The 10,502-nt window shown below is 33.0% G+C and overlaps 1 protein-coding gene across 2 annotated transcripts; it reads left to right on the top strand.

The window, feature by feature from the left end:
• Positions 1 to 3,552: 3,552 nt before the first annotated feature.
• On the top strand, positions 3,553 to 10,176 carry LOC108733684 (protein twisted gastrulation). Of its 2 annotated transcripts, none has more exons than XM_018464959.2 (5): positions 3,553 to 3,710; positions 6,775 to 6,995; positions 7,058 to 7,258; positions 8,073 to 8,280; positions 10,022 to 10,176. In XM_018464959.2, exons 2-5 carry the CDS (start codon positions 6,782 to 6,784, stop codon positions 10,146 to 10,148), a joined length of 750 nt encoding a protein of 249 aa, XP_018320461.1. In that variant the 5' UTR covers positions 3,553 to 3,710; positions 6,775 to 6,781; the 3' UTR covers positions 10,149 to 10,176. The 2 variants fall into 2 exon arrangements, with proteins under 2 accessions (XP_018320461.1, XP_018320462.1); XM_018464960.2 differs by lacking the exon at positions 3,553 to 3,710 and adding an exon at positions 3,813 to 3,891.
• Positions 10,177 to 10,502: the final 326 nt, after the last annotated feature.

The raw sequence follows: 10,502 nt of genomic DNA, 5'->3' as shown, positions 1-10,502 counted from the left end.
TATTACTATAGTAATTATATTAATAATTATATACATACCAAAATAAAAAAAGATTATCAAAATAGGTATATTTTGTAAATAATTTTATTGTAATGATACGAATCTTGAGACTTGAGTGCTTTTATTATTTGTACGTGCATATATTATAGTTACTTACTTATATATATATATAGGTATTTAGGTAATTATTAATTAATTTTAAAGGGACTGCACAACTTACACGACCTAGGCTATGAATTAAGGACAATTTGTATTGACTCTTATTTTTACGTACGTGTTCACTCGATATTAGAATAATATTTATTATTTATCAGAACATAATGAGCATCTCCTTATGTATGTAAATACATATAAATACAAATATTGTATGTAAATAAATTGCGCATTTAATTAAAAAATATTTTGATTTAATTACTTACTTTACCTCTTCATTTGAACATTTCTAAATAGTGAAAAACATTCAGAACAGATAATTCTGAAGAAGTTATTACAGTTCCCTCTATTCGGTAATTAACATTTAACAAATGAAAACATTTCTAATTATAAACAAAGTTAACGTTAAAAAAATAATTTAATGAAACTTTTTCTGTTTTATTAAATCAGGTATTTAAATAATGTGAAAATCTAAAGTAATGTTTTGTATTTGATATTGAAACTCAATTGATCATTAATCATTTTCATAAAAAAGGTGAAGGCGCCGGTCATTGTTACTTAATTTGCATTTCATTTATTTTCATCATACAGCAAAGCCTTCTAATATTGAACAATTTCTTTTATTCAATATTTGCAGTGTTTAGATATTCGAATGAAATTGTTTTTTTCGATGTAGTTGTTCAAGCTTCAAGAATTAAACCAATTTAAGTGGCTTTCGGCTTATAGTTTCTTTCTTACTTACTTTCTATCGCCTGGTACATCATTTTCTGAACCCATATCGAGAAAGGGAGCAGAGGGGGGGATAGAAAGCATTACCGGCCTAGCCGCTTGGTTTTGATGGCATAATTTGCTTTAAATACTTCATATTCCGGGAAAAATAGTAGCAGAAATTTTGGTCGGGCTGTATTTCGTTTTGTTACTTCCGGTTAAAGTTTATCTTTTTTTATTCACACACGGGAGTTGGAGTATTGTATGAAAATAAATAAAAGTAAAACAAAAATACTGATATACAATAGAAGAAGTAGGGAAAGAGGGAATATAAAGATGGGAGACGAAAAAGTAGAAGTGGCTGATTTTCGGTATCTAGGAAGTCAGACAACTCAGGATGGAAGAAGCAGTAAAGATATAAGACAGAAGATGTAGGGTCAAGTTCTCTTCAATAAAAAGAAGTCACTTTTATGCTGGTGAAGGATTAGTTCAGAAATTTGAAAAAGATTGTTAAAGGCGTATGCCTGGAACGTGGCTCTGTACGGGTGCGAAACGTGGACGTGGACGCGGCAGAAAAGAAAAAGTTAAAAGAGTTTGAAATGTGATGTTACAGGAGAATGATGAGGATACCGTGGATAGAGAAGATTAGAATGAAGAGGTTTTAGAAGGAATAGGAGAACAGCGGCTCTATGGAAGTCAGTAAGCAATAGGCGAGATATGTTATTTTATGCATTTTTAAATAAAAAATAATTATCATTATTAACATCAACATTAAATCAACTTAATTTCATTTCACTACAAATAACCTCAGATTGATAAGAAAAATTTTTTGCTGCTGCTGTCATACCCTCTCCGGGAATCGAACCCGAAAGGCATTTTTAATACATAGGTTAATATTATTACGTTAGTCAAATTTGCTTGTATTTAAGTTTCGCCCACAAATTAATCATGTTGTTTAGGTCAGTAGCATCACAAAGAGCTTTTTCGTTTTTTATCATCATTAGGCCATCATGTCTCTCCTCTTCAATGATGGACCTGGTTAAATCTTTAAGAACTATTTTAAGTAAGTATTAACTGACAAAGACGAAAAAGTTCCCCAATAGATATTTTATACTTAGCAAGTACTTTCATGATGCATTACATAAAAGAACATATCATCATAAGGTCGCAAGTCCTAAGACTGGTTGGACACGCACTTCCACTCCTTCCTATCCTGAGCTGAACTTCGCATTTCCGTAAAACTAGAATAACTCACATCTTCGACTATTTGCAAACAGTAATCTAACCTAGGTCTACCTCCACCCCTCCTAACTCCCATTTCTGCCTCTAATATGTCTCTGACTAAACTGTCATTCCTAAGAACGTGTCCTACCAACCTATCTCGCCTATTTCTTGTTGACTTCCAAAGAGTCCTCTATTATCCTATTCTTTCTAATATCTCTTCATTTCTAACCTTCTCTATCCACGGAATCCACAACATTCACCTGCAACAACTCATTTCGAACGCTTCTAAACTTTTCTTTTCTTTTCCGCAGCGCCCACCGTCCATGTTTCGCACCCATACCTCGCCGCGCTTCAAATATACACCTTTAACAATCTTCCTCGAATTTCTAAATTAATTGTTCGCGAGAATAGAAATGATTTCTTTTTATTGAAGGCAACTCAACCCTACGCTATCCTCTGCTTCCGTCCTGACCTATCTGACTTACTAGATACCTAAAAACAGCTACTAATTTTTCATTTCCTATCATTATATTAGCTCTTTCCTATATTTTCTTCTCTTGCATACCAGTATTTTTGTTTTACTTTAATTTATTTTCATACAATACTGTTTTGTCAATACCGCTTCCATTTTATTTAAAGCTATCTCTAACTCCTCCTTTCTATATGCTAATACTGCTATATCATCTGCAAATCTAAGCATACTAATCTTTTGCCTTTGTATATCTATCTCTACAGTTGTACTGTCTTTAATGATTCTTAAATCTGATCCCGATTATTACTGTTTCCTCTATTTAAATGATCGCTACAGTAACTAAATGTACAATAATATTAACCGACGATAATTTGGATGTACCAAAAATGTACTGATAGTCTAAATAAAAAACATATATTAGATATGCGAATAGTATGTTGCAGTATTTTTTAATGAAAAAATACACACAGTGGAAGGTACCTATAAAAAAAGAAAATTAGTTAGAGATGTCAATTTAAAAAACTTCAGATCACCCAAAAGGCGTGAAACTCGTTACTAAACATAAAATTCATTTTTTGGAACGGTTTTGAAGTTTCCCATATGCCTTTGGATGTTCATCCACTATTTACCGAACACCATGTATACATTAAACAAGGTTCTACCTGGTGAAATGTTAATCATTCCGAAAATATTTTACCTGCTTCAAGCATTCAAAAGAAGGTCCACTAAAGATACCGCTCTAATCAGAACATCTTGGGTGGCTTTGACTTTTTTTCAAATTATTTCTGTTAAAGTATATCATAATTTTATTTTTATTTCCGCCAGCGCCTAATATACGCCGTTTTTCATTAAATTTTAAATACATTCCGAAATATTATTTTGTAACAGATTAATTATTATTTATCAGTTGTGATGGCTTCAAATTGTGCGATTGAAATTACCGCGAATGGAAATCAAACAAGAGAGGGGAGAACGAGGCAATAACAAAACAAGTTTCTCTCCTCGTAAGAGACCTAACAACCAGCTCAAGCAACAATTTAATTTGAAGTGCTTAAACTAATACACACGAGTGAATTAGAGAGAATAATCAATGTTGTTGTCGGTGAGCAGGTTGTTTTAATGTGTTCCAAGTAGATTTTTGCAGTTATACCTGGTGAGTGTTCGTTTTTAATAAAATTTCTCATTTTACTTAGACTTCACACAAACACGAAGATACACATGTATAAAAATGCAAGTTACGGCATAGCCTTGTCTGTCGCATAATTGAATTTGCCTCCAGCCAGAGCAAACGCTCGTTTGTTCTTGTTTGTTAGTTGTTTCAGTTTAGTTAGTAAGTAAGTAGTGAATTCACATCACATACTGCATACCCATTCATTGAATTGAATCTGCGCATATTATTTCGCATGCACATAATAACAATAATTCTAAAATAATTTGTTTATTTGCCAGTGTGCATGAAATCAATATTATCGATCCTATATGATCGATAATTTATGCGCTTAAAACGATTTTGTGATTCACTAGACTTGATTCCAAGCAAAAGGAAAATAAATTATCGTTATTATGTCAGAAACTGTGACTTATTAAGCGTGGATTTTTAATTAGGGACCGTAAAAGAAAAAAATTCTTCAGATAAATCATGTTTGTAATTTATTAAGCACGTTGCTGGTGATAATGACTTCCAGAACCTAAAATTTCCCTAATCCGTCGCATTAAAACGAAAAGTACCTATAATATTTATGTATTGGTCTAAAATTTTTGGAGATGGAAACAAAATTAACAGTTTTTATTTATTTTTTCTTCAAATCTGAAAACTAACCCCTTATTTCTTTGCTGTTTTATTTACAAGACATATCATCATAACTTATTTAATTGAAATTATATTCTTAGAAACATATCACTAAAATTTTCGAAAGAAAGTAGTCTTAATAACGATACCCCACATACATACCAAACAAAGTTCTTTTTATGTAGAAACTATTTTAAATCTTATATTTTTATACAAAAGATTCAGCAAAATGACATTTTAGTTATGACAGTGTATTGCCATCTATTGATATCTGCTGCTAACTGAAATATTTCATGTTAGACAAAGGCCTTACTGAGAAATCTGCTTATCTGACTGAATCGATGACACATCTTAATACCTACCTGATTAGCACGTACTTAAATCAAATTAGTGAGAACTATATCAGTCTTGTCAGTCATTTATTGAAACTAACAGACGTGGGCGCTGACTTTCATCTTATTAGATCTCATCAGTACGTCATGGGCAGACGTAATATATTGGCATAACTATATAGATGATATCAGATTAACTTGCTTGCCGTTTCGATTTAGCCGGTGCTTATGACATATGATAAGATGGAAATTGTGATCCATGCCTAGTAATTTTGAAAAATTACTGACAAAGAACTTATACAATTTATATTTCATGGTTAAGGGAATCGAAGGGTTGTAAGCATATAGTATTCACAATTACCAAATTTTCTATCTACAAGAATTATTTTAAATTTTTGTAGTATTATTAATGCCAGGAAAAAAAATTCATATGATACTGCACATGGATCCCACCTTCGGATTTTGACATCCCACCCCTTTTGCATTAGAGAATATAAAACTGTTATATTTACGATGGTATTAATAATAATTGATCATAAAACAGAGAAAGTGAGAACGAAATCTCTCCACAAAGGTTCCTCTTTATTTCCCCATTTATGAAATCATAAAAACCATATTTATTTTAATTGAACACACTGCATAAGGTAACAAGATGTTTTTCTAAAATTTTTTGCACCAACTTAATGAATTATTCACGAACGTATATAATTGATGTAAAATTTTCCTTTACTTTACTGCGATTTCAAAATGATTACAGTAATAATTCATTAAAGAAATAAACAGATTTAATACGCGTTTTGTTTTTACGTATACATATATTAGTAGTTTATTATTCTTGTTTAATTTTATAATATAACCAGTAATTCTTTAAACTATTCGATCATTACTCAATTTACATTGGTTAATGAGAAATGACACTTAAAACGTTTCAGAATTTTTAATTTTTTTACTGTATACTTCGCCTTACAATTATTAAGTCTTTAGGAGTACAACCCTTTTTACTCTTTATAGTGCCCTAAGGATGCGAACTGACTATTATCATCATAAGGTCGTCAGTCCTAAGACTGGTTGGACACGTACCTCCACTCTTTCCTATTCTGAGCTAAACTTCGCATTTCCCTAAAACTAGAACAGCCCACATCCTTAACTATTTGCGAACAGTAATCTAATCTAGGTTTACCTCTACCCCTCCTAACTCCTGTTTCTGCCTCTAATATGTCTCTGACTAGACCTTCATGCCTGAGAAGGTGTCCTACCAACCTATCTCGCCTATTTTTTATTGACTTCCATAGAGTCCTCTGTTCTCCTATTCTTTTCAATACCTTTTCATTTCTAACCTTTTCTACCCACGATATCCTCATCATCCGCCTATAACACCACATTTCGAACGCTTCTAATGCCGTGCTCCAAACATATACCTTTAACAACCTTTTTCGAATTTCTAAATTAACGGTTCGCGAGCATAGAAATGACTTCTTTTTATTAAAGGCGACACGACCCTGCGCTATCCTCTGCTTTATATCCCTACTACTCCTTCCATCCTGACTTATCTGACTTCCTAGGTATCTAAAATCAGCCACTTCTTCTAATTTTTCGTCTCCTATTTTTATATTCGCTCTTTCCCTACTTTTTCTTCCCTTGCATACCAGTATTTTTGTTTTACTTTTATTTATTTTCATACAGTACTGATCTGTCAGTACCGCTTCCATTTTATTTAAAGCTATCTCTAGGTCCTCCTTGCTAGATGCTAATACTGCTATATCATCTGCAAATCTAAGCATATTAATCTTTTGCCCTTGCACATCTATCCCTACAGTTGTACTGTCTTTAATGATGTTGATGGCGTCTTCGTGTATAGATTAAAAAGTAGCGGCGACAGTGTGCATCCCTGCCTGACTCCCTTCCTAATATTTACTTCTCTACGTTGTATCCCTGCCTGTTGCTTTTTATGAAATGACTATACATTAAAATTAAAAATTGTAAAATGTTTCAAATATTCTATAATTCAAGGAAAAGCCAAATTCAAAAATTATCACCAAGAGACGAAGAAAATCAATAATAATTTTAAATAGAAACATAAATTTATGTTGTTTTAGGACCAGTATGCTTCAGTGCATAGCAGTTTTCACTACATTAGTGACTGCTCTTGTAGTGGTACTTCATCAAGCGGAGAGCTGTAATGAGGCTGTTTGTGGGAGCGTCGTTAGCAAATGTCTTTTGACCCAATCTTGTAAATGTGACTTAAAAAATTGTACCTGTTGTAAAGAATGTTCCGCGTGTCTCAGTTATTTATACAGCGAATGTTGTTCATGTGTTGGCAAGTATTTTTTTACGATTTATCGTCAGATTAAAGTTTGACTGCTTATTATTTTATTACAGACATGTGTCCAAAACCCAACGATACCGAAGAAAGTAATTTGAGCACGCATTCGTATGTAGGAGAGTTGGAGAAAATATCAGGGCTTTTCCAGGTTTTAACAGACGAACCTGACCCTCAAGCCCGATGGACAACCATGACTTTTCCCATCCAGTCGGATACTTTTTATTTTATCCAGAAAAAAGAAATAAAACTTCACATGCGTAAGTAATCAGAGCGCGCGCATTTTTTCAAAAGTATTACTGTTCGTTTCAAGAAGTTAGATATATGCCCCTTCCGTTTATTAGGATGCGCCGTAGCATAATCCCAAATTCAATCATGTTTGTCTGCGGAGCTCATTTTTTCACCGATCATCGAGCGCGAACTAGACAAAAGTGTACAGTACCATTTGAAAAATTATTTAAATTGCCTCGTTAAAATTTAAGAATATGCCTTATTCAAAAGCATATTTAGCCAAAAATAATATCAAGTGAATTAACTTAACGTTCTACACACCTATAAAACTTTTGCTTTGTTTTGTATTGTTAATTTATATGCATTTTTGTTTTAAGAAATTCTAGCCGATCTCCTAAGACCGCCCATCGAGAGTTCTGCTCGTTCAAGCTTGTTCCAACTATTTCTGTCTTGCTCACGCCTAGTGTGTATTCTTTCTATCTTCGCGCAGATTTCTTCAAGGTTACAATTCTAACAAATTGAAATAGACTGTACTTGTGTTTCCGCCCTGACTGTGATCGATCGCTACATTTCCAACTTAATTAGAAAACGTCGACATTTCTTTTATTTACATACAAGAAAATTAAACAGAGTTATATGTTAGTGTACTAATTCAACTAATTAAAATGTTTAAAATCTAAAATGTCATCCACACTTAGACACTCAGACTCTTGGTCACCGAAACACGTATTAGGTTTTTAAACGTTCTTATGTGAAAGTTTGGGGTTTAGTATGCAATACCTAACAATTTTTTTTGAAGTTTTACGCAGCCTAGTGTTTTATACTAATAGATATTATTTATAGAAAGCGCAGAGCAAGAAGTGGCTCCAATAAAATCAAATGGTACTACAGTCATTAATTGTACTGTAGCTTTTATGGCTCAATGTATGAGCTGGATGAAATGCAAAAAGAGTTGCCAATCGATGGGTGCATCAAGTTACAGATGGTTTCATGATGGATGCTGCGAATGCGTCGGAGACACCTGCATAGATTATGGATACAAAAAGAGCAGGTAATATTTTTACTGAAGGAAGTTATATAGATAATACTAGACATTCTCCAAAATGTAAAGTTAATATTAATCTTAAAGATGGCGCATGACGAAATCCTCTAATACCCCTAGTAGCCACGAAATTAAGTTAAAAATATACTGTGAGTTTCAAAATTGTATTGGGGTACAAAAACCATTTAGTAATATATTCAGAGAGACTATTCAGATTCCTGCAGGACGGAGCCTGTATGTAGATAAAATAATACCTTGTGGTGAATGGACTATATTAACATAAAATCAATACCAACGTTTCCTCTCCCATTGTGGGGTTTTATTAGGGATGTAGGATGTAGTAGGTCCAATACAAACTTCATATAACTAAAAAGCTGAGTAAGTGCCCAAACAAATTAAATTTAATATTCCTTTCTGAGAAGTTACAATGTTAAAACCACTGATGGCTTTAAAGTAACTTCATATTTTCCACTTGCAGTATTTGCAGTGCATTCGGATCTTCATTACTGCTGTTCGTTGTTATCGTTGATACCATATTACTGATGAAACGTGAGCATATTCACTAACTGTTGGGGTATCTTCGATTTTATTGTACATTCGTGTGCTTACAGCTTTTATCCGTCAAACGCGCACTTTCTCACTCATTTCCTCTTTACAGACTAATCTTGGTGGTCTTCTCTAATTAATGCAAATTTGTTCTTCAAGGTGGCCATCTGAGGTTATTGCACAAATGAATAGAGCGGGAGGAGGGTTTCGATTCAATAAGTTCAGTAATACTGATTTGGTTAATTGACTAATTCTTGATCGATCTTGATGATTGAGATATCGATTCCTATAGCTTCTAACATGATACGAATATGAAAGAACTTTCCTACAAACACTTGAAATGGAAAAGTTGTGATTAAAAATCGAAAAAATGTACGTTTTTTAGTGCGAAATATTGAAATTAAATCAGTAAGCCGGAACGAGTAGAAATCGAGTCTTTGTCAACTTTGATGCCTCCTAGAAAAAAAAGTAGCCATCGAATCCGAAAATATCCCATTAAAACACTACTCGCAAACACCCTTTCTATTTTAGAAAATACTACAAATGGCGCAGTAAACGCCATCTGTAGTACGATGCTACATTTTAGGATTACGTATGCTCCAACAAGGTCCACTTGTGTGGATATCTACTTGCTGAAAACGAATCCCGGCGTAGCCAACCTCAACGCGATAGGCACGTTAGCTTAATCGAATAAAATAATTCGAAGTGGTCTGTATTTTGTCGAAACTGCCAGACACGGATCGCGATTTCGATCTTTTTGGATCTCCTCAGCGCGTCGCAGGCAGATCCGACAGAACACAGACCAACTTTTATTTGCTGTCTTAACAGTGCGTTTAACTGTGTTGTCGGATCTGCCTGCGACGCGCTGATGAGATCCAAAAAGATCGAAATCGCGATCCGCGTCTGGCAGTTTCGACAGAATACAGACCACTTCGAATTATTTTACCCTTTCTATTATTTCAGCTTTCCCATCTCGAAGAATTTTTTTCTTTTTGATAGTAGCCTATAACCAAAACGATATAGTCATCAATTTTCAATAAAGTTTGGGAAATTATTCCCAACGCGTTTTTGTACTCCTAATACAATTCGTTATAAAATATGTTTCACAGTGAATGCACCACAAATAATTGTATTAATTATAAAATAACTCATTATACAACCTACAAGTTATTTAACTTTCTATTAAAATATTTAATTTTTACAGTTGCCTGAAATGCCCTTTGAATGACGACGAACTGATAGATGATTTTGATTTAACCGAAGACGCCACTTATGATGATGATGGAGATGCAGATTTCGAAGACGAAACGAATGACAACGAAAATTTGTAAATATGACATAATAAAAGATAATACCCTGCTTTTGTGTGAATATTTTGTCTATAAAAATAATATTTTAGCAGTATTACCTACGTTTTAAAATGTAAAAAATAATTACTTTGTAAGTAGCCTTTTATTATTATATCATGTACTTTTTATAGCAACGCCGGTACACCTTTTATTTTAATTATTATTTATTTTACTTTCTGGGACAACTTTTTTCCTTTTTTAAATTAATTAGCTGTAATAATATACAATTTACAACGAATGGCAGTCCTTTATTGCTTAATATAATATTTTATATTAATTTAGTGTCAATATGTAAAAAAATAACAGGAGAAAGAATACATCTAAATACATATATAT

Source organism: Agrilus planipennis, unplaced genomic scaffold (genome assembly GCF_000699045.2).
Source record: "Agrilus planipennis isolate EAB-ADULT unplaced genomic scaffold, Apla_2.0 scaffold32, whole genome shotgun sequence".
Taxonomy (NCBI): Eukaryota; Metazoa; Arthropoda; class Insecta; order Coleoptera; family Buprestidae; genus Agrilus; species Agrilus planipennis.
Note: the sequence above shows the minus strand (reverse complement) of the source record. Positions and strands in the feature narration are given on the sequence as shown.